This window comes from Littorina saxatilis, linkage group LG2, assembly GCF_037325665.1.
Source record: "Littorina saxatilis isolate snail1 linkage group LG2, US_GU_Lsax_2.0, whole genome shotgun sequence".
NCBI classification, from domain to species: domain Eukaryota; kingdom Metazoa; phylum Mollusca; class Gastropoda; order Littorinimorpha; family Littorinidae; genus Littorina; species Littorina saxatilis.
In genome coordinates, this window is record NC_090246.1 from 96,277,904 (window position 1) to 96,300,535 (window position 22,632).

Genomic DNA, 22,632 nt, shown 5'->3' on the forward strand with positions numbered 1-22,632 from the left:
AACATTTTATCTATTTCACGTGTTGTGAAAAGTTACACAGTGAGCATACAGACTAATCCTTTGCAAAGTTCAGCCTTCCCACGAGAACAACATCTTAGCTTTAAATCCAAGAAAACAGCTTGTAAAATCTGGTGTTTCCAGAAAAGCTCTGCAAAGGCTCAAAACAAAAGCATCGTTGGAATACGTAAGTAGAAACACGATCTAGCTGTGTCGACAAAACGGAAGTCAAAGCCATTCGAGAGGGCTGCCAGGACAGATTCCCGTTTTGCCTTGAAGAGATCTCGCGCGAATTTGCATGAGAATTGTTGTGGAAGCATTTGTCCTCAGGCCTCAAGGGGTAGCCGTAAGAAATCCAATGAAATTGAGGGACGATTCAATGTGTCAGCAAACTGAAAGAAAAAGAGGTAGGGGAAATGTAACAAATATGTAACTGAATGAATTTTGTAACACAATCCTTCTCGAGACGATTGGAAATTAGCTGAATTGTAGAGGAAGTGAGAGAACTCCAGCAAAGTCTTTTTGGAATCAAATCGAAACCGCGTTTCTTGGTTTGGTAAAGACATTATGTTTCCACAGCACAGTTTGATATTCGTTTCAAGTGGGTCCTTTGCTTGTTGTGATGCTAATCTCACCCACCCCCACCCCCCCCCACACACACACACACACACACACACACACACAAACACACATTTTGTACGCGCCTGACAACGAAGTTGGGGAAGAGAGATACTGTATTCAATAGATGTCGCCTTATCTCTGTCCGTTTGTGAGTTTTTCTACTTGTGTTAAGTCGGTGGATTGCTTTTTTTATTTGCTTGGTTGTTCGGTTGATTTTGTTGGTGATAAGTTTTTTGGTTGTATAGAAGATTTTGGTTGGCTGGTTAATTGGTCAGTCGGTCGGTTCTTTGTGTGGGTTTGTTCTTGGTCTTGTACACAATGTTGCATACATTTTAGTTTCACTACACTAACACTAGCTTTCCATGTAGTCGCCTTTCCCTTGTTTTAGATCCAAGGGAAGTCAAGGGTACGATGGGAAAGATCTCCGAACGAGGCTCATGATTGTATTGGACATAGATGGTTTCCGAAATCAGGGCTACATCTACATTTGGTTCGCAGTTGGAATGGAATACATTTGAAGGATCCTGCTTGATGAAAAGTCGAATTTGATCGATGGCGTTTCTTTTGTGTTGGTTTCTTCCTCGCTTGGCCGTTCATTTGCATTCATAAATGCAATTGCACGAAAGAGAAACGTTTGTTTCAGCCGTCGACGCTGAGTTGCGTAATAAAACACAAATGGATGGTGTATTACAGTGCATTGCGGGTAACTAGTTGTCTTCTCTGTACTATCTGTCTCTGTATGTGTCTGCTTGTCTATGTCTGTCTCTCTCCCTGTCTTTCCGTCTCTATCTCTCACTGTGTGTCTGTATGCATGTCTGTATGTATGCCTGTCACTGTCTATCTATCTCCCTCTCTCTCTTTCTCTCTGCCTTCTTCTTCTTCTTCTTCTTCTTCTTCTTCTTCTTCTTCTTCTTCTTCTTCTTCTTCTTCTTCTTCTTCTTCTTCTTCTTCTTCTTTTTCTTTCGCTCAAAAAAGTTGGAGTCGAGCTTATAAAACAAAAGAAACGAAAGGAAAATCCGATTGAATTAAGCGTCTGTGTAAATATAAATACATTTTTGATTTGCAATTCAAAGTAGTACAGCGTCCTTAAATTTGAGTCTGTCTCAGAAACAAACTCTAGAGGATTGTGTATGCATTGTGACACCGCATGCAGGCGCCAGCACTATTTCTCTGGTCATTGAAATGCAAGAGAAATACAAGCAGGCGGACAAGCAGACAATCCTTCTTAAGCAGACAGGCAGACACACACACTAGCAGGTAGCTATAGTCAGACAATGAGAAAGAAAATCAGATGCAATGAAAGAAGACGGAAAGGGAATCGTACCAGGTTTCAACAGGGCTCTGATGTCCTGAACTAGTCTAATGGGATTTTCGGGACATGTTTCTTGCATTAAAACTTTTTCGCCACGAGAATAACAATTCCTTCGATCGACTCCCACACACTCTTCCCCCAAGTACTAAGGTCCCCCAGACCGTTCTACTATCAGACGTTGCAATCGTCTCAAAGGATTTCTTCCATTTCAGGAGCCGACCCCGCGGAGATAAATATCAATTTCTCACCTTATCCCCCAAACATCCATGAATACATTAACCCAGTCCGAACTTGCAAAGGCCCAAAGACTGGTAGCGTCGGAAATTGGTAACCCACGGAGGCATCACCGCTGGCACTGTCTCTGTTTCTTGCCCCTGTTAGGACCTGTCATCTATCAGGAAGCTCAACTGACGCAGATTAAATCTGGCAGATATTTTTTATGGGCAAAAAGATTTCATAAAGGAAGGAGAGTGAGGGAGCTAATCAGGAGAGAGGTGTAGAGGTAGAAAAAGAAACGGGGGTTGGGGAAAAAGTACATCGTTATTATGAAGAAGTGATGCGACAGACACACAGGCACACACGCAAGCAGACACGCAAATAGACTCACAGGAACACCGATTTAAAAGTATTAAGAAAAATAAAGAGATATTATGGGCGCAGTGGCGAGGTGGTAAGACGTCGGCCTCCTAATCGGGAGGTCAAGAGTTCGAATCCCGGTCGCTGCCGCCTGGTGGGTTAAGAGTGGAGATTTTTCTGATCTCCCAGGTCAACTTATGTGCAGACCTGCTAGTGACTTAACCCCCTTCGTGTGTACACGCAAGCACAAGACCAGGTGCGCACGGAAAAGATCCTGTAATCCATGTCAGAGTTCGGTGGGTTATAGAAACACGAAAATACCCAGCTTGCCTCCCCCGAAATTGACGTATGCTGCCTAAATGGCGGGGTAAACACGGTCATACACGTAACAATCCACACGTGCTAAAACATGAGTGAACGTGGGAGTCTAAGCCCATGAACGAAGAACAAGAACAAGAACAAGAACAAGAAGAGATACTGTAATAGCAAGGCGCACAACGATAATACCTCGTCTAATAGACCGAAGAAACAAAGCGACTTTTCAATACACCAAGTCATCACTGCATTTCAGAACTCCATGGGGGAAACAGTATGGTTGGCCAATGGTAAATAAACATTGTCTCTCAGAGACCTAGGGTGGGGTTAGGGGGGTATGAGGGGGCTGAGAAATAGTGTGCGTTTGTGTACGTCTGTGTCCGTACGTATGGGTGTGCACACTTGAAGTTTTTGCGTGTGGTCGAAATGGACATACAGACAGGAAACAAAAAAATGTTAACATCCTCGTACGACCCATACACCGAAAAAGCCGCCAATGAATAATGAACGAAGACATTAAGACATTGCAAAGCAGCACCGTCCGCAGACGGTAGATGTTCAAAAACGGAAACGGATGAGGGAATGGCCTGCCGCCCAACAGATATGGGTTGTCACTCCATTTCCCTGTCAGGCGAACTTTATTAGCGCTTCTTTATGGACGAGTTTCCCCTCAGGAATGACTGTTGGAGCACAAAGTAGGCAAGACGGGCGGCTGTTTTTGTGAAGGCTTGCACGTACATCATTAAAACTTTTTGCTCCACTTCGATGTGTTCTGAATGCAAGTTGGAATGACTGTTGGGAATATAATCCCACATTCTTTGTATGTGGGGGTTATATTCATTGATCTGACATTACGTAGGAGGAAGAGCTTTCAACAGCATTAAGAAACAAAGCAGACTTGGTTTTTCTTTTCCCGGAGTTGTTTTTTTGCGTTAACGTCATCATCCCTTCCTGCTTCTTTCGTCTCCTGACATGATTTGCAAGTCAAGCACTTTTAACTAGGCCAGTTTCTTTGTTTATTGGCATCTTCCAAAGAAAAGTATGACTGGCAAGAAACACCCCTCAACATTAGAGCTGTTTATATGCCTCTGCCTGGCTGAAAGCGATCCCATTAGAAACAAGAATATAAAAAAACATATCTTCGCTCATTTCCATTCTGTAAAGATTGAACACATGTTTTAGAAAGAGGTACGCCAACACCCATCTTACATCCCCTTTTCAAAACTATAGCCGTTTCTGAACTTTTTAGCCAAAAAATTCGTGTTTGGGCATTTTAAACCCAAAACCCGGTTCCAGCATATTAAACAAACAAACACACGAACAAAAACAAAATGTTGACATTTTTCAAAAGAAAATCCTGTATTGGAATTTAAGCCAAGTAAGCTGTTTTCTTTTTAAACCATAATACGTATTTACACGATTCATTAATTCTTGATTATGACACAACCAATAGTGCTCGATTAAGACACTCTCACCTAAATGTCTCTCTTGAAGCATAATTATGCAGTTGTTTCCCATCATGATGTACAAACGTATACTGGTTTCTTACCACCACAGTCTCGACTCATTCAGTACAGAGACTGTAAGAAAAAACCTTGGGTGATGTGCACAAGAAAGTCTCAACTGAGTCGGAGTGATATTTCAAACAAATCTGAATTTCAACTAGTCCGATTCAGCGCTCGGTTCCCACCCAGTTTGGCACTTTTTCGTGCATACTACTCCTAAAGTCGCTGACTGCTTAAGCCATACAGACTGGCGGATTGTCTCTTGAAAATTCAGACTTTACACAGTTTATAACTCTCAAAAAAGTAATATCTTGAGGATTGTTTGTTAAATAACTTTGTAACCTTCGTCAAGCCTTGGATTTAGTGTTAAGCTTTTGCAACCGCTGCTTACGGATTGATTAGAAAGTCGTGTTTTGAACACTTTTTTTTTCTCGTCCAGACGGATCTAATAGAAATCCAGGGTATTGACTGACGTTTTCTTTGCTTTGGGTTTTGCGTTGCGACGTTATATCTCTTCGATGAAGTTGTATGACTGAGAAAAAAAACAGACTTTGAAAACTCACAGCTGTCAGATGTGTTCCACTCGATATCGATGAAGTCTTCTTAAATCTTGTCCAGTTGGATTAAGTCTGCCAATCTCCAAACTTTTGTCTTGTCCCATTACGAATCCCCTCATATCTCCCAGCGTGTGTGTGTGTGTGTGTGTGTGTGTGTGTGTGTGTGTGTGTGTGTGTGTGTGTGTGTGTGTGTCTGCTTTTGTGTATGTGTGTCTGCTTTTGTGTATGTGTGTGTGTGTGTGTGTGTGTGCGTGCGTGCGTGTGTGTGTGTGTGTGTGTGTGTGTGTGTGTGTGCGTGCGTGTGTGTTTGTGTGTGTGTATGTTTGTGTGTGCGTGTGTGTGTGTGTCTGTGTGCCTGTGTGAGTGCATGTGTGTGATTTTTCTCTTCTTTTTTTCTCTTTTTTTTTATGCCCCACTTGGTTTTCTTCAATTTCAGAAAATTCGTCTGGGATTGAATTTGATGTCAGGACTAGGGCGTTCACCTCCGAGAAAATTCTGCGAAAAGAAATGAAAACTCTTTGCAGTCTTCATTCCATCCTGATTGATTTTCATCTCGTGATTCACTTTAGTTGACAAGGAAATGACAGTTGTACTACTTTCCTTGCGTGCACCCTTTTTATATTCATTTATGTCTTCCATGGGAGTGCCACCGCATCGAACGCTAGATATTCTTTTTGATGCGATATTATATGCCATCAAGCCGGGCAGCTAGCACACAAATCTAAGAAAAAGTTTATCTACGCTTTGCTGGTAGTATCATGACAAGGTGTCGCTCTCTCATTTCCTGTTTGTGAATCGACTGACCCAGAAAAACAGTTATGGATTGAAGTTAGTTTGCTGGCATGTCTGACATGTATTCTTGGAAGTGAAAATATCCGTAGTGTTAAATTACGTTCCCAATTTTAATCTTCGTCAGCTTACCCCCCTCCTCTGTTCCACCCCACCCAGGATATCCGGCCAACTTTTTGTGTTTTCTTTCCTTGTTTGAGCCTGCAAGTATTTCGTAACAGTGCCTCCACTGTAAAACATATGACCAATTTGATGTGTTGTAAGAGCAGCACTCTTGCGAACTAACTTTAACAAACGATGGTTAAACGCAAAAAAACAGTGTTCACTATTAAAATAGACACATGGTTTGTCAAATGAATTAATGATTGAATTATGAAAGGTTATCGTTTTGGCACCACGTGAGCAATGCATATTTGGAACCAGAAGCGTTCTCTTCGCACAGAAAATGAAACAGAAGGCACAACTAGAGACAGAAGACTTACGAACTCACTAACGAACTAAGTTACGCTCTAATCTGATGACTATTAAAGAGGACCGAAAACAAGGTAAACCTCCCCCCCCCCCCCCCAGAACCCACCCACCACCGCCCCTTACCCCTTTCCTCTCGTAGTTCCCCTTTGACTAGTGTGAACGGCTAAAGAGCATAGAAACTAAGAGAAGAAAGAAGAGACAGGTTCAGGAATGTTCATGATTTTCCACTGGATTATTATTCATTTTCTATGTCTTACTCTGACGCATATCACACATTCTGAAAACAGATAGACTGCTGACGTTCCATATATCAGAATACAAAAATAAAAACATGTACATGTAACGTTTTGTTTTGTCTATGATTACACGTTCCAATAACCTACACTTTTTGTTTTTGTATTCAGATGAATATCGCATGTTTGTAACATTGACATTACCTGCTATTCAGACTTGGTCGTGTGACAGGCGTTTTCTTCCACACGAGATTACGTTGATTGTCTAACGAAGCCGTCAGGCTGAGTTAGACATCAGCTAATCGAGTGTGGAAGAAAACTCTGTCCACACGACCAAGTCGGAATAGCATTTATGTCTCACAGCTTCAACAGAGGAGAGAACAAACACGTTTTGTGTACTCAAGCTTGACAAACCTAAACACAGGAGCAGCCATTGTGGAGAGATCTACTTTTTGACGGAAGTGACCGAACAACTGTGAATGACGTCTCGGTATATGTGAATGACGTCACAGTCATCGTCACAGTCTGTATCTTTTGAAGCATCGCATTCTTCATGACGTCTTTCTGTCTGCATCCGCGAAATGTTTGTTCATTCCGGAATCTTTGTCATCTATGTTCAGAACTCTGTCCTTATAGTGTCAGACTAACAGGCCTCCTGAGCGAGCCACTTTCCAAGGGAAGCTAAATTCGCGTATGGAAACAGTACTGTCGTCTGGGATGCATGCCGTTTTCAGTATTCTGAGCGTTGAAGAATTTGTAAAGAGAAGAAACGATAACAGCAGGAGAAATAAAAGTCGTGTGTGCATTTTTTGGTTTTTGGAGGGACGATTTTGAGTTTGAATCCGTTCTTGCCGTGCTCCTAAAGCGTGTAACATACAATCTTGCACACGTTTGCTTTAGTTGTGGCAAAGAAGGAAAGCGTGTGACATGTTGTAATGTTAGATACGTAGCAGTGGGCTGGGATATGTCTGTTTTGTCGATCGCGTCGTACATAAAAACAGAGAATAGTTCTTGTGCGCTTGGATGCTAGCTGCATGGTTTCAATATGGAAAATGGGTCAGTTCTTTACTTTCAAAGATCAGCACGTTTCTTTTTTTGTCTGAAGAAACTCCAACCCTCCTCCATCTTGCATTCTTCTGTCCTGGTTTCTTTTAATTCACATTTCTCCTTCGTCTGAACGGATTTCTAGCACCTTCTCTTCTTGTCCAGAACGAGTGTGATTATCACGGAACACATACTGGACACAGAACGAGGAACATGTTATTTTCTCCCTCTCAATCTCTCTTGTGTAGAGGTACTCGAAATCTCATTTGTTTCTCTGTCCTCAGTCGTGATCGGATAGGGCGAAACGCCTGTTGGAACGGGAAAAATTGATTTATCTCTATGTCCGTTTTTTTTCTCTTTTTGTTTTTCTGCCTCTTCCTTTGGTCTTTTTGTTTTGATTTAGGGAGCTCTATCTGTCTCTGTTTCTCTCTCACTCTCTCTCTCTCTCTCACTCTCTCTCTCTCTCTCTCTCTCTCTCTCTCTCGCTCTCTCTCTCACGCTCTTTATCTCGTTCTCTCTCACTCTCTCTCTCTCTCTCTCTCTCTCTCTCTCTCTCTCTCTCTCTCTCTCTCTCTCTCTCTCTCTCTCTCTAACACACACACTCTCTCATTCTCACTCTCATTATACGTTATTTGTATTTTGGACCAAAATATGACGTTTTACACAGACCGAGACAGTCAGTGTTCCTCCGAGACCGCACTAGCGGTCGAGGTGAACAATGACTGTCGAGATCTGTGTAAAATGTCATATTTTGGTCACAAATACAAATAACATTTATGTATCGATCGATTCTGGTTAGAATTCCTTTTAGGTTTTATGAGTGAACGCACACAAATATGCACTATTTTGTAGTCTCGGCAGGCCGCCTAAAATATGAAGTTTTGACGGCCTCTGACGTCACATGGTCCAAAGAAGGGAAATCCAGTGCTCAATCGATACATAAAATATTATTTTCAAGGGCATAATGAAAACAGATTCAAGCAAGCAAAAACACGTATTACGTTGAGGGAAGAAAAAATCCGAGAGATAAAGAGAGGGAGAGAGAGAGAGGGGGGGGGGGGGGGGGGGGGGGCAGGGGGAAAAGAGATACTTCAAAGACCTCGGTAGCAGTGTTGACATCACCACACGGCTATTCTCCCACCAGCACCATCAACCATTCTTTGGGGCTTGTTTTTAATTTGTTGTCTGGGCGGTAATGGAGTTTGGGCAAAAGAAAATGGGATAAGAGCTGCTATGTTGTAAGGCGTTTGATAGATCTCTTTGTGTCTGTATGTCTGTCTGTCTGTCTGTCTGTCTGTCTGTCTCTCTCTCTCTCTCTTTCTCTCTCGCTCTGTCTCACACACACACACACACACACACACACACACACACACACACACACATGCAGACCCACACATACGGACCCATACATACACACACACACAAACACACACACACACACACACACACACACATGCAGACCCACACATACGGACCCACACATACACACACGCACACACACGTTCACACAAACTCTCACACCTCACTCACACAAGCATGCGCGTTCTGTTTCAAAACTTTTTTTTCTGTTACTTCATTGAACTATATAACAAGTCGCGTAAGGCGAAAATACAATATTTAGTCAAGTAGCTGTCGAACTCACAGAATGAAACTGAACGCAATGCAACGCAGCAAGACCGTATACTCGTGGTCCACCGCTCACGGCATAGGCAGTGAAATTGACAAGAAGAGCGGGGTAGTGGTTACGCTATGCTGCATAGCACGCTTTTCTGTACCTCTCTTCGTTTTAACTTTCTGAGCGTGTTTTTAATCCAAACATATCATATCTATATGTTTTTGGAATCAGGAACCGACAAGGAATAAGATGAAAGTGTTTTTAAAACGATTTCGAAAAAAAAATGTTGATAATAATTTTTATATATTTAATTTTCAGAGCTTGTTTTTAATCCGAATATAACATATTTATATGTTTTTGGAATCAGCAAATGATGGAAAATAAGATAAACGTAAATTTGGATCGTTTTATAAATTTTTATTTTTTTTTACAATTTTCAGATTTTTAATGACCAAAGTCATTAATTAATTTTTAAGCCACCAAGCTGAAATGCAATACCGAACCCCGGGCTTCGTCGAAGATTACTTGACCAAAATTTCAACCAATTTGGTTGAAAAATGAGGGCGTGACAGTGCCGCCTCAACTTTCACGAAAAGCCGGATATGACGTCATCAAAGACATTTATCAAAAAAATGAAAAAAACGTTCGGGGATTTCATACCCAGGAACTCTCATGTCAAATTTCATAAAGATCGGTCCAGTAGTTTAGTCTGAATCGCTCTACACACACACACAGACAGACAGACAGACAGACGCACATACACCACGACCCTCGTTTCGATTCCCCCTCGATGTTAAAATATTTAGTCAAAACTTGACTAAATATAAAAAGAGCACGCCAAAAAGACACAAAATCGTTAATTTTAGGGCCGCCTACAAACAAGCAACAAAAAGAAGTTTCCTTTGTAGTGCCTCCCGAGAAGTTCAGAGAAAGTGGGGAAACTCCAAAGACACAAAAGAAAAGATCAATGTGACGGACCAAAAGCACCCTCAAGGGAGATAGCACAAAGCCTGGGCATGTGTGTGTGTGTGTGTATGTGTGTTTGTATGTGTGTGCGTATGTGTGTGCGTATGTGTGTGCGTATGTGTGTGTATGTTTTGCAAGAACTGAGAAAGCAAGCAGATGGAACAGACTTTTGAACTCCGTCTTTTCTCGTTGTTGTCATTGTAGCTATATTGTGTCTTTCTTACTTTCTCAATTAAAACTAAACGGCCTTGCTCTTGTTGCTCTGCTGCAGCTGCTGCTGGTATTGCTGTTGCTGCTGCTGTTGCTTCTGTTGTTGTTGTGGTTGTTCTCTGATGTGACCTTGTTCTGGTAAATGTCCTTAGATTGTGCAAAGAAGGTCCAACATGTTTTTAACCCTCACGTTGTTTTGCCCCTGTCCCTCGTACTTCGTAATTTGCCAGTCTTGGGTTGTGTTTGAAGAATTCCAGGCGCATAGCCACCTCCGTCCTCTGCTGGTCTCACTAAACACGGGTTGACCTCTGGACTAATCTCCTTTCGCGTACTGGCAAAAGCCGTGATCCTTTGCTGCATGCTCGCCAAAACAGATGACCTAGATTAAAAGCCGCGTTCAAGACTAGATTTATAAACTAAGAATTATCACTGAAATGGAAGATAGTAGTGCGTAAGTGTATGCATGATTGAATCGGAGATTAGGCCGGCCGTAATCATAAACAGTTCAGATTGTATCCCCTCTTAAAAGGTCAAATATGTTAGGGAGTGTGGGTGGAGCACTAATTCATATTCGAATTGGAGAAATGCTTTTTTTCCATTTTCTTTTGTGACCATCCAGCTGTCATTGAAATGACATTTCTTTTTTCATTTGGGCACTGAGCGAAGCGTATCGCATCGCACTTGTTAAATCAAGTTATATGTTGTTGTAGCAACAGTTGCACCTTTATCAATAACTAATTTAGAAATATATTTATGTATTTGCTGTTTATCTATATTTCTATTTATTGATCTATTGATCTAACTATTTATTTATCTATCTATCTTTATATCTATATGTCTGTCAGACTGTCTGTCTGTCTGTCTGTCTATCTATCTTTTCCCTAACTTTGTATGTATTTAATCATTTGCAATTTTGAACGAACTGTCCAACTATATTGAGATTGTTTTCTCCGCCGGAGGTCACTCTGCCATGTTGCAAGCGACCAGGAAATTATTGTTATTACGCTATCAACCAATATTTGTTTTCCCGATGCCTACATTTTATGTTATTTCTTGAGATTTTATGAAGTAGCAACTTAAGCAGCTGTATTCTTGCACTATTAAAATAGTCGTGCATAGATTGTGTGTGTGTGTGTGTGTGTGTGTGTGTGTGTGTGTGTGTGTGTGTGTGTGTGTGTGTGTGTGTGTGTGTGTGTGTGTGTGTTTGTTTGGTTTTGTCTGTTTGTTGTTGTCTTTGTTGTTGTTGGGTTGGTTGGTTTTTTGGAGACGGAAGCTTTGTTAATTAATCATCAAACCGGTTGCACTCCTTAAAGTTCCTTTCGAGATATCTAGCGCAAATCTGTCCTGCTCTTTCATTGCGCCTTGGAAAAATCCCGGCATGGCCCCAAATGCAAACACAATATTTGTGTACGTGAAAATGAGAGTTTCTGTTTCTTCTGATGACAGGATTAAAAGCTTTGATGTGAAAACTATGCTAATTATGGAGTGATTGAGTGAGTGAGTGAGTGAGTGAGTGAGTGAGTGCGTGAGTGACAAAGCGAGAAAGAAAATCCATTGTAACCGATAGACAATACGTCCATGAACATTTGCAAGGTGTGTATATATATTTTCTTTCTCTCTTTTTGTGATTTTTTTTATTTTTTATTTTTTTTACATGTATATACTGTATATTATAGGACATCACCTAAACAAAGGGGCATAACCATACAACAGAAGAACACTTGAACAATTACAACATACATGGGGTGGGAGGATGGATGGGGGAGGGGGGATGTCCAGGGCTTGGTGGTCGCAGTATCAAAAAGATTTAAGAAGGAAAAAACCTAAGGGTTACATCAAAACATGCATATACAGGCGCCAATCCTTGTAACATGTATTTACTGTATTATTCACAACTGCGTTATACTTTTCACAAATAAATCTTTGCTTAAAATGTCTACTAAATGTCTGAAAATATATACGTGGTGTTTGGCACAGATTACTAACACATCAAAAGCTTTATCGGTGACTACATTGTTCGCAACTCCAAGAAGAACCAGTTCTTTAGACAGTTTTAAATTGTCACAATGGGTGCAGTTCGCCTTTAGCCAATTTACAAATTCTCTCCAAAAAGTCTGCACTTTATCACACTCCCAAAACATATGTAAAAGGGTTTCTTCATTTCTACCGCAAAATGTACACAATGACGTATCCACAATTTTTCGCAAAAATAGAAACCGTTCTGTGGGCAAAATTCTGTACAATAATCGGTACTGGAACCATCTCAGACAAGTGTCTTTTGTTGTTTTAAAAACATGTTGAAAAATAGCCTTCTTATCGTAACATGTTCAATCAGTTTTTGGTAAATAAGTTGTGTCTTACCTTTACAAATACATTTCCACACAATGGGCTTTGTCATGATAAAATGTTTATCAAATTCTAAGCCGATTTTTATCTGATATTTTTTAACAGCCTGGATTACACCTTGATACAATACAAAATCTCCTCGCACATTTGGATATTTGATTTTAAACGCATTATAGAATAAGTATCCATTTTGTCCCAAAATATGACCAATCTGAGAATTCCATTGTCAATCCAGTTTTGAATGTACACTGTCTTTTTATCTCTGCGAATATTAACATTATTATGTAAACATTCTGATACAAATTCGTTAAAGGTTGTAGGGTCACATTTTCCATGTAGTTTCTTATAATGTTTAAAAACATCGGTCCAAAACGGGTTTTCCATTCTCTGCATCAAAACATTTGCAAATTCCTCTCCTTTCATATTAATTGTTATAACAGATGGACATGCTTTAAACAATAATCTTGATATTAATCCAGTAAGATCAACAACTCTTTTTAACCAAACAATTTTTAGAGATGACAGAAAACTTTTCACGTCAACCATCTTTAATCCTCCATTTTAATAGGGTTGGGTGACCGTAGTTCTTTTAATTTTATCTCTTTTTCCATCCCAAAGAAATTTGAAAAAAATATTATTTAACTCCATCATAAACTGTTCGTCTGGATCAGGTAAATTCGTAAACAAATGTGTCAATTTGGAAATAGCCAAGGTTTTTAGGACTGTTATTTTACCAAAAGGTGTCAGGTTCCTTCTGGTCCATGAATTCAGAAGTTTTTGAATTTCCTTTAACTTATTTCTATAGTTAAGAAAAACAACCTCGGATACATTTACTGAAAAAATAACACCAAGTGCTTTAAAATTATCCGGGTTTCAGGTAAAATTCATATCAGGCAAAAATCTTCTTTTGCAAAACTTTAAAGGTCCTTTTATACTTTCGCAAAATGATTGCTCTGTACCATCAAGAAACAGACTGGTATCATCGGCGAATTGTGACAATAAAATATTTTCGCCAAGAATATTCATACCACAAATCGTTTTGTTCTGGCGTACAATAAGAGACAATATTTCGGCACAAATCAAAAATAAATAAGGTGACAGCAGATCCCCTTGCCGGGTGCCTCGACCTACATTAAACCATGCTGAATACCGACCATTAACTGAAACACAGGACTTAATTGTGCAATAAAAAGTAAAAATCCATTGTTTCATGTCATTTCCAAAGTTGAATTTGCTCAAAGATTTTTCAATAAATGACCAGGCAACACTGTCGAAAGCCTTTTCAAAGTCGACCATCAAAAGTAGGCCAGGTATATTATGTTTATTTGAGTAGAACAGGGTATTATATATTAATCTGACGTTTTCACCAATATATCTTCCTTTCAAGAAGCCTTTTTGATCATCATGAATCAAATTTGGCATGCACGTTGATGCAATCTTATAAACCGTATTTAACAGATCCGTCGCGATATAACCTTCGTGGTTGAAAACGACGTTAAACACCAAATAAAGAAAGAAAGTATTTAACAGAGTAATTGGTCTCCAATTTTTCAAAAGTGTTTTATTTTTTCCTTCCTTTGGAATACATACTATAACGCCCTGTCTCTGAGTCACTGACATTTCTCCTTTCTCAAATCCACAATTTATAGACCGTAACATAAACTTTCCTACGTCGAAATAGAAAAATTTGAAGAATTCCGCGGTATACCCATCTGATCCTGGGCTTTTGTCGTTGTTTAATTTTTTCACAGCTTTGAGTAGCTCACATTGAGTAAGTCTACCTTCCAATTGTTTACTCTCAGCATCTGTTAATACAGGATGAGCCACGTTTTCATCAATCTCTTGATTTACCAGTTCGGCTTCTCTTGAAGTATATAACTCCTCATAACAAGTCTGTGCTTCTTTAACAATCAAAGCATTATCATGAATAACTTCACCATCATCTTTCTGCAAAAAACACATGGAGTTGTGGACGAACTGTCTTTTCTCCAAATTACAAAAAAAATATTTTTTCCCCTTCTCCAATCCACTTAGCACGGGATCTAATTATCATACCATCCACTTTTTTCTGCCTTATTTGATTTAACTCCTGTCGTGTTTGCTCTAAAAGTTGTATATATATATATATATTTCTAATTTGTAGAAGGGCTGTTGAAAGCAATTAAAATCATGTGAGTTATTCATCTGTCGGCTTCCTGGCCCGTTCGTTCGTTCGATCATCTATTTCCTCGTTGGTTGGTGTGAACGATCAGTTGATTGGTCGTTTTCCCGCTTCGTTTGTCACATCATTATATACGTTAAATAATCTCCTACAATTTCACGTATGGCTCTTTGAACAGATCATAACCGTTTTTATCATACTCAAAGACCCAACACAAATTACACGCATAATGTGTCAATAAAGAAAATACGATAACTACAAGGCGGGAGTCGTCAGCGTCCTCTAACATTGTGTCGTCAAAGGAAGCTTTTCAGCAAGAATATTAAAAAGCTATTCCATACTCAAAGACCATAGAACATTACAATCAGAATGTGGCAGTAAAAACACAGCAAAAGCTACGAGCCGGAAATCTTCAGTGTCCTCTGACATGAAGTGTTGTCAAGTGTGCCTCTTTAAAAAGAATATGAAAAAGTTATGCTGTACTCAAAGACCCCGCAAAAAAATACAATTTGTCAGTAAAACACTGCCCAACAAAATTGTTAGCCGGAAGTTGCCAGCGTTCCCCGGCATGATTTGTTGAGAAGGAAAGTTTTTCAGTCACAAAATATGTGTCCTCATTTTGTCGCTAAGATGTTCATGCTGTATCATCAAATAATTACACTTTTTCTGCAACATATAGTTTCTTTTCTTGTATTCTGCTACAAAAGAACCCTCTTCTTAGACCCCCAATTTAACACTGTCCCCTCTTCAAGACCTTGTTTCTTTTTCAGAGTTTCTGGTTCATAACCTCTGTAAATTTACCTTCATTTTTTGACATCCTGCTTTTAACCCTAGATTTCTCAGACTTGTTAAGGGTTTTACTGTATTGTTTTTCATGGATTACATTTGTGGTCGTAGACTCAAAGATTGGCCTTGCTGGTCGTGTCCCAAAAGCGAGTAACCCTATTTGCAAGTTCAGATTGCTTTAATGGTTTAAAAGCCTCGCCATTGTTGGTAAAAGGCTTGTCCCGAAATTGTTAAGCATCTGCCAATAGTTTTTAAAAGGACATGCCTCACATTAATGGTATTTCAAAGTAAAAGATGTACAAAAAGTTATACCCTCGTTTGGATTTGCTTTTCGATCTCTTTTTAGCACTTTATTTTGTTCTAGCTAGTTAATACAAACGCCCAACCTGAGAGGTAAAAAGTTCTTATCAAAATAAGAATCGGAACATGGTTTTCAACAACCTGTGATAAAAACATTGTACAGTGTTTTTTCAGCTTCTGGAATACTCTATTGTCGTTTCTTATTTAACGGCGTGATAATAAAGGTTTGAAACAGTTTGTTTGTTTGTTTGTTTGCTTAACGCCCAGCCGACCACGAAGGGACATATCAGGGCGGTGTTTGAAACAGTGACATTGAACAGAATGTTACATTCTTGAAGTTTTGGCATCGTACGAATTCCGGAAATAACTCTGTCTAGCTTGTATGAGTTGTGAAAGAGTGAAACCTCTTGCTTTTAGTAAGGCAAACTTTCCTCACGTGTTCCGTATCCACGTGTTTCGGACACACCACTCGCTAGTGACTGGCCTATTATAATCCGTGGGAAAGGCTGACTCAATAAAAGCAAGAGTATTCACTCTTCCACCACCCACACAAACCCGACAGAGTTATTTCCCAACTTCGTCTATTGGATAGTGTCTCTTTAATGATCGATGGATCCTTCGTTAATTTAATCATACCGAAATGTGGAGCAAAAACAATTTTCACATTAAAGCTCTCTAGTGCACGCTTATTACGACAAGCACCTCTTATGCTTTGCATTGGCTCAATTAGTTGTCATTTTCATGTAATATTGGCAATTTTCTCTTTTTCCAACGTTATGTCCTTTCCGCTTACCGTTCCTTTGTTCTGATGTTTTTACTTGTTGCGTTATATTGATCGAAAAAACGGAACAGTAGCATTGCCGTGTTCACAAATGTTGGTAATTCGATGTAAACAATACTAACATGTGGTTATATAAGTGGTTGGTGAAAATTACCGAAAGTTATCATATTTGAACTTGAGTAATGTGGAAAGATAAAAACCTTTGGATTTGTAGAAATTGTGTTTTTAACGACTGTGTTTTATATAGAGCTTAAACAATGACCACGAGTTGATTACTGGAAAATAAACCACGAGTGGGTATTTGCAGCCGCTTGGTAATTCACGAGTGTGCGGAGCACACGAGTGAATTACCAAGCGGCTGCAAATACCCACGAGTGGTTTATTTTCCAGTAATCAACGAGTTGTCATTGTTTAAGCTATTTATACAACGACCAACACGGGTCGAACATGCAGTCATGCAGACGACATTTTGTAGGCAATTTCATTTCAGCCTAATCACTCAGAGTGTCAAATGCGCGTCATTCAAATAGTCCCTATTCTTTTACTTTATTCTTAGTTTCCGACTTGTCGGCATTATACTTGTCTCGTCTAAATATCGGACCCCATTGCTACGATTAAAACACAATAGCGTTTATATAGCTATTCTGACATTACATTCTGTGTTAAAATCATGTTTTTGTCAGCAGCAAGGACCAGAATGGTCCATGTCGTTGATACGACGGTTCCCTTTCCGCATGAAGCCACGGAAATAACCGAACATTGAAAAACCCACGGACATGTATTACGGAGAAAACTCGGGATAACCGGATGTTTAGCATTACGTCAATATGCTAGGAATCCTATGACGTCATGACGTATCATACTTGCCTACGTAGATTGTATACATGTTCGAAAGTCTGACTGTTGTGAATTCGCGTGGTGAAGACTGCGGTAAATCTGTAGATGATAAGAGAACAAGGATTGTCTCAGAAGAAACGACTAAATGTTTCAGACCGGTAACTTCATTTCAACATTGCACTATATAATGGACGTTCTATGTGACAGGAGAGTTTGCTGATTTTGTGTTAAACATTGGAGAGATCGTCTGCTAGAATCAGAGATAGGTCGCTTCAGATTGCAGCTTCTGGAAATTTGCAAGGTTTGTTGCCTGTTAAAGAACTGGATTTTACACGTAATGTATGTCATGTACAGTAAGCAACAACAAAAACACACACAAAGCAAATGGCATTGTCTGTCGACTAGGCATACACGTCAGCCATTGTTGTTACAGTTTTGAGTCAACATTGTACGTATTCTTCCGCAACAGGGTCCAATCGTCTGGGTTTCAAATGTTCTAAAAATAAATTCTAGTGTTGATTATTTTTTAGCCCTCTTTATTCTTACTTCGAATAATCCACGTGTGATTTTTGGGTTTAATCAAAGTAGTTCGTTCTAATTTCTCACTTGTCTAAAAATAATCAACTAGATTTAATCCACCCCTCGGTTGCATTGCAGGAGTTGTATAAACTAGCATTATGCACCCCTGTGTTGGACAGAAATACTCTTGATCTGCAATTTGGAAAAGGTGGTTTGTAGCAGCAGTCTGTATTTGTCAAGCTGTGTGTTTTTATGAAACTCCCGCCCAAAAGTAGATTATACTCTGCCCCCGCGAAGTTTATTTTCTCATTCCATCAGAGTGGGAACAACGGTTTTTCGTCTCTGTTATTTCGTGTTGTCCTTCAGTCTTAGAATCTATTACATTGGGACAGCTGAAAATATGTCTCGCCACCTCCGGTTGCCAAGATTAAAAGAGAAATAGGATGGACATTATAGATTGTAAAGTCTGAGTTTGTTGAGTTGCCATCTGCCTGCCTGTTTCTACTCGTTTCTTTTTCTTGCGTGGGGGAGATACAAACGAGTTGTCTGGTGCCCCGTAGGCTTAGTGAAAATAAGCTTCCTGACACTCTGACCCGAATTGGCTGTACTCTGTATTCATTCTCTATTATTTGGCTGATTATTTTCTTTTTCTTTTTTGTTCTTTCTTTCTTGTTTTTTTCTTTATCTTTTTACATTCAGTCAAGTTTTGACTAAATGTTTTAACATAGAGGGGGAATCGAGACGAGGGTCGTGGTGTATGTGTGTGTGTGTGTCTGTCTGTCTGTCTGTCTGTGCGTGTGTGTGTGTAGAGCGATTCAGACCAAACTACTGGACCGATCTTTATGAAATTTTACATGAGAGTTCCTGGGAATGATATTCCCGGACGTTTTTTTCTTTTTTTCGATAAATACCTTTGATGACGTCATATCCGGCTTTTTGTAAAAGTTGAGGCGGCACTGTCACACCCTCATTTTTTAATCAAATTGATTGAAATTTTGGCCAAGCAATCTTCGACGAAGGCCGGACTTCGGTATTGCATTTCAGCTTGGTGGCTTAAAAATTAATTAATGACTTTGGTCATTAAAAATCTGAAAATTGTAAAAAAAAATATTTTTTTATAAAACGATCCAAATTTACGTTCATCTTATTTTTCATCATTTTCTGATTCCAAAAACATATAAATATGTTATATTTGGATTAAAAATAAGCTCTGAAAATTAAAAATATAAAAATTATGATCAAAATTAAATTTTCGAAATCAATTTAAAAACACTTTCATCTTATTTCTGGTCGGTTCCTGATTCCAAAAACATATAGATATGATATGTTTGGATTAAAAACACGCTCAGAAAGTTAAAACGAAGAGAGGTACAGAAAAGCGTGCTATCCTGCTCAGCGCAACTACTACCCCGCTCTTCTTGTCAATTTCACTGCCTTTGCCACGAGCGGTGGACTGACGATGCTACGAGTATACGGTCTTGCTGAAAAATTGCATTGCGTTCAGTTTCATTCTGTGAGTTCGACAGCTTGACTAAATGTTGTATTTTCGCCTTACACGACTTGTTTTTCTCTCCTGATGTTAGACTGCGGATGGTATCTTCATTCACCACTCTCATGTCTTCCCTGTTTCCTGAGATGTTAAAGCCTGTGGCCTAGACGTGTCGCAGTTTCGTGTCATCCGTCAGCATTTCTTTGATTGATGGTTCGCTTGTCTCTTCGAACAAGTATTATTTGTTTAGTGTTAAAACCTGTCCGAACTAATATATTTCTCAATGCAGACAAGCCTCTTTCACCAGAAAGCTTAGCAAAACTGGAACGATTGTTGAACATTTAACTATAGCCTTTGTTCATTCCTGGTTTATAAATATAAAGTATATACTGTCTGTACACCCCACACCCACCTTCTCGAAAACCTTTCGTAGTAAAATAAAATTGCGTGCAAATCTACACTTAGTATGCAAAACAGGAAGTCCCACATTGCGAACTAGACTTGGTAATGCGGTGTCTGACAGAAGAGTCGTTTTACTTTCCGGAGAAAGAGGTGAAAACATTAACATCTTTCCTGTGTCTGGGAGACCCTAAACAAGGTTATTCTAATAGAGAAGAGAAAACAAGTCACGACCCTCGTCTCGATTCCCCCTCTATGTTAAAACATTTAGTCAAAACTTGACTAAAAAGTAAAAAGACCTGAGTTTCTTTTGTTTTGATTTCAATTTATGAGTACCGAAGGAACACACTGATTCCCTAATGCTTCCGTTATAGGCTATGCATCGTTGTTAATTCTGGTATAATTATTTGAAAACGGGATGTGGTCATACAATGAACACCAAAGTAAAAATCCATCAAGATATTTCAACAATTCGACATACATGAGTACTCAAAGAAGGAGTTTGTATATACCATGTGATAATTTGCGATAGGGTTCCGTTGTAATTTTCCACAAGGACTGAAGAAGTGGTGTTATTGTTATTGTCATTCTGTTGTTGAACTGATATACTGGACGTCAAACACCCTGAATGAATTAACTTATTGGCTCATTGTGTTGTTTTCTTCTGAACGTTTGCTTCCTTTTTTTTCTTATTTGACGTTTTGTTGTGACCAGATAGGTAGGTGGTTCTAGCAAACTTCCGTACAATGGGTGTCCCGAAGATCGTCAAATACGGCAATGGCGTACGTTCTCTACTGTTGTCCGGGCTTCAGGATGCCTTGTCCCCTAAGTTTCTTTTAATTCCGTCTCTCCTATAATTTGTTGTGATTAATGTAATTTATCGGTGTTCAGATCGGCACTTCTCGCATGCTTCCTGTACTGTTGGTGTGTGTGTGTGTTTGTGTGTTTGTGTGTGTGTGTGTGTGTGTGCGTGTGCGCGTTGGTGCGTGCATGCGTGCGTGCGTGCGTGCGTGCATGCGTGCGTGCGTGTTTGTGCGTGTGTGTGCGCGCGGGTGTGTGTGCGAGCGTGCGTGCGTGTGTGTAGGTGTGTTTACGCAAATAAGTGAGCACTCTGTTTGGTTGTGTTTGAATGTACTATGTATTGAATGTACTCAAGCCAAGCAACATTCCTGTGTACTGCACGTGGTTGTAATAAAATCGTTTGTCTTATGTCTTATGTCTGACCAAAAAAAAGTCAAGTTCGACTACGGCGACCTCAAGTGTTGTCCTTGGCTGTGAATCCGTTTCCCCTTATGTATCTTAATTACTGACATTGTACAGTTCACAGGTTGGTGGTTCTCGTTTGCTTCCTTGACGCTGCATGTCACCGGGGAGTATGGCCATAAAGTTTTCCGCAATTCTCAATTTTTTTCTGGACGTATTTTGCCCTCGTTCCTTAATTGGTCTCATTTTTGTTACGACAATATTGGTGGTTCTAGATTGCCTGTGTGGCCATTGCCTCAAGAGAGCATCAGGTGCAACCTTGATGTCTTTTTTTTCTGAAAGCCTTTTGCTTTTGTTACTTAAGTGGTCTCATTTGTGTTGTTACAAAAAGTTTGGTTCTCGCAAATTGCCTGTGCGGTAGATGTCTCCTGAGAGCGTCAAATTCGACATTGAGGTTTCACACGGTTGTCATTTTTTCTGAACGCATTTTTCCTTTGTTACTTTATGGATCTCTTATCCCGTATGATCATATCAGCACATCTCGCGTACTGTTACCCAGTTAAGCGGGTGTCTCGAGAAATGAGACCATTGGGGTTTCCATTAAGTTTTTTTTTTTTTTTTACTTCATTTATATAATTTTCTCTGTTCATCGGAATCAGATCGGCGGATCTGGCATACATTACATTCTCCAGAGAGCAGAAAAAAAGGCTCCAGAGAGCGTCAAATGCGGCCGCTTAACCAGCGAATCAAACACCGTTGCCTTTGCGTGATGCTTTGGTTGTCGTCTCTTCTAAAATCCATTCCCCTTTTTCTTCATTTCATTGATTTTATACTGTTCTGTGACCAGGTCAGCGGTTTACGCATGCTGCTGCGTACGATAGCAACAAGTACGGTCGCTTTATGAGCAAGTCAAATGCTTGGGCGTATGCAGTAGTCCATTGTCGCCTTTTTTATGTTTTGTCGGTTGATCTAACAAATAATTCACTGTATTTTGTCATCGAATCGGTGGTTCTCGCATGTTGTCCTTGCGGCGGATGGCCCCAGAGAGCTTCAAGTACGGTGGCTTTATGAGCAAGTCAAATTCTTGGGTTTATGTGATTGTCCATTGTCGCCTTTTTCTGGTTTTGTCAGTCGATCTCCTTTTTTCCCACTGTATTTTGTCATCAGATTGGTGGTTCCCGCCTGCTGCCCGTGCGATGGAGAGTCCCAAGTACGGTCAATTTATGAGCACGTCAAAGGGCCTAAGTGATAGTCCATTGCCGCCCTCTAGTGTCCACAGATATAATTTTGCCACAATATTTTGTCATCTGATTGGTGGGTCGCGCATGCTGCTCGTGCGGTGGATGTCCCCGGAAAGCGTTTAGTACGGTCGCTTTATCTGGTAGCCCATTGTCGCCTTTTTCGGGTTTTGTCAGTCGATCTCATTCTTTTTTCACTGTATTTTGTCATCAGATTGGTGGGTCTCGCATGCTGCCCGTGCGGTGGATGTCTCCGGAAAGTGTCAAGTACGGTCGCTTCACCAGCGAGTCGGACGGCTGGGCCTACGGTGTGGTCCTGTGGGAGATCTTCAGCTACGGCAGGCAGCCTTACTATGGCCACT

At 40.0% G+C, this 22,632-nt stretch overlaps 1 protein-coding gene across 1 annotated transcript in view; it reads left to right on the forward strand.

Moving 5' to 3' along the window:
* The window catches only part of LOC138960242 (uncharacterized), a 250,814-nt gene that overhangs the window by 218,821 nt on the left and 9,361 nt on the right, over positions 1-22,632 (forward strand). Inside the window, exon 14 of the mRNA XM_070332049.1 lies at positions 22,485-22,632. This exon is cut by the window's right edge and continues 11 nt beyond it. Coding sequence (XP_070188150.1) covers positions 22,485-22,632 — 148 coding nt within the window. The remainder of the gene's footprint in view (positions 1-22,484) is intronic.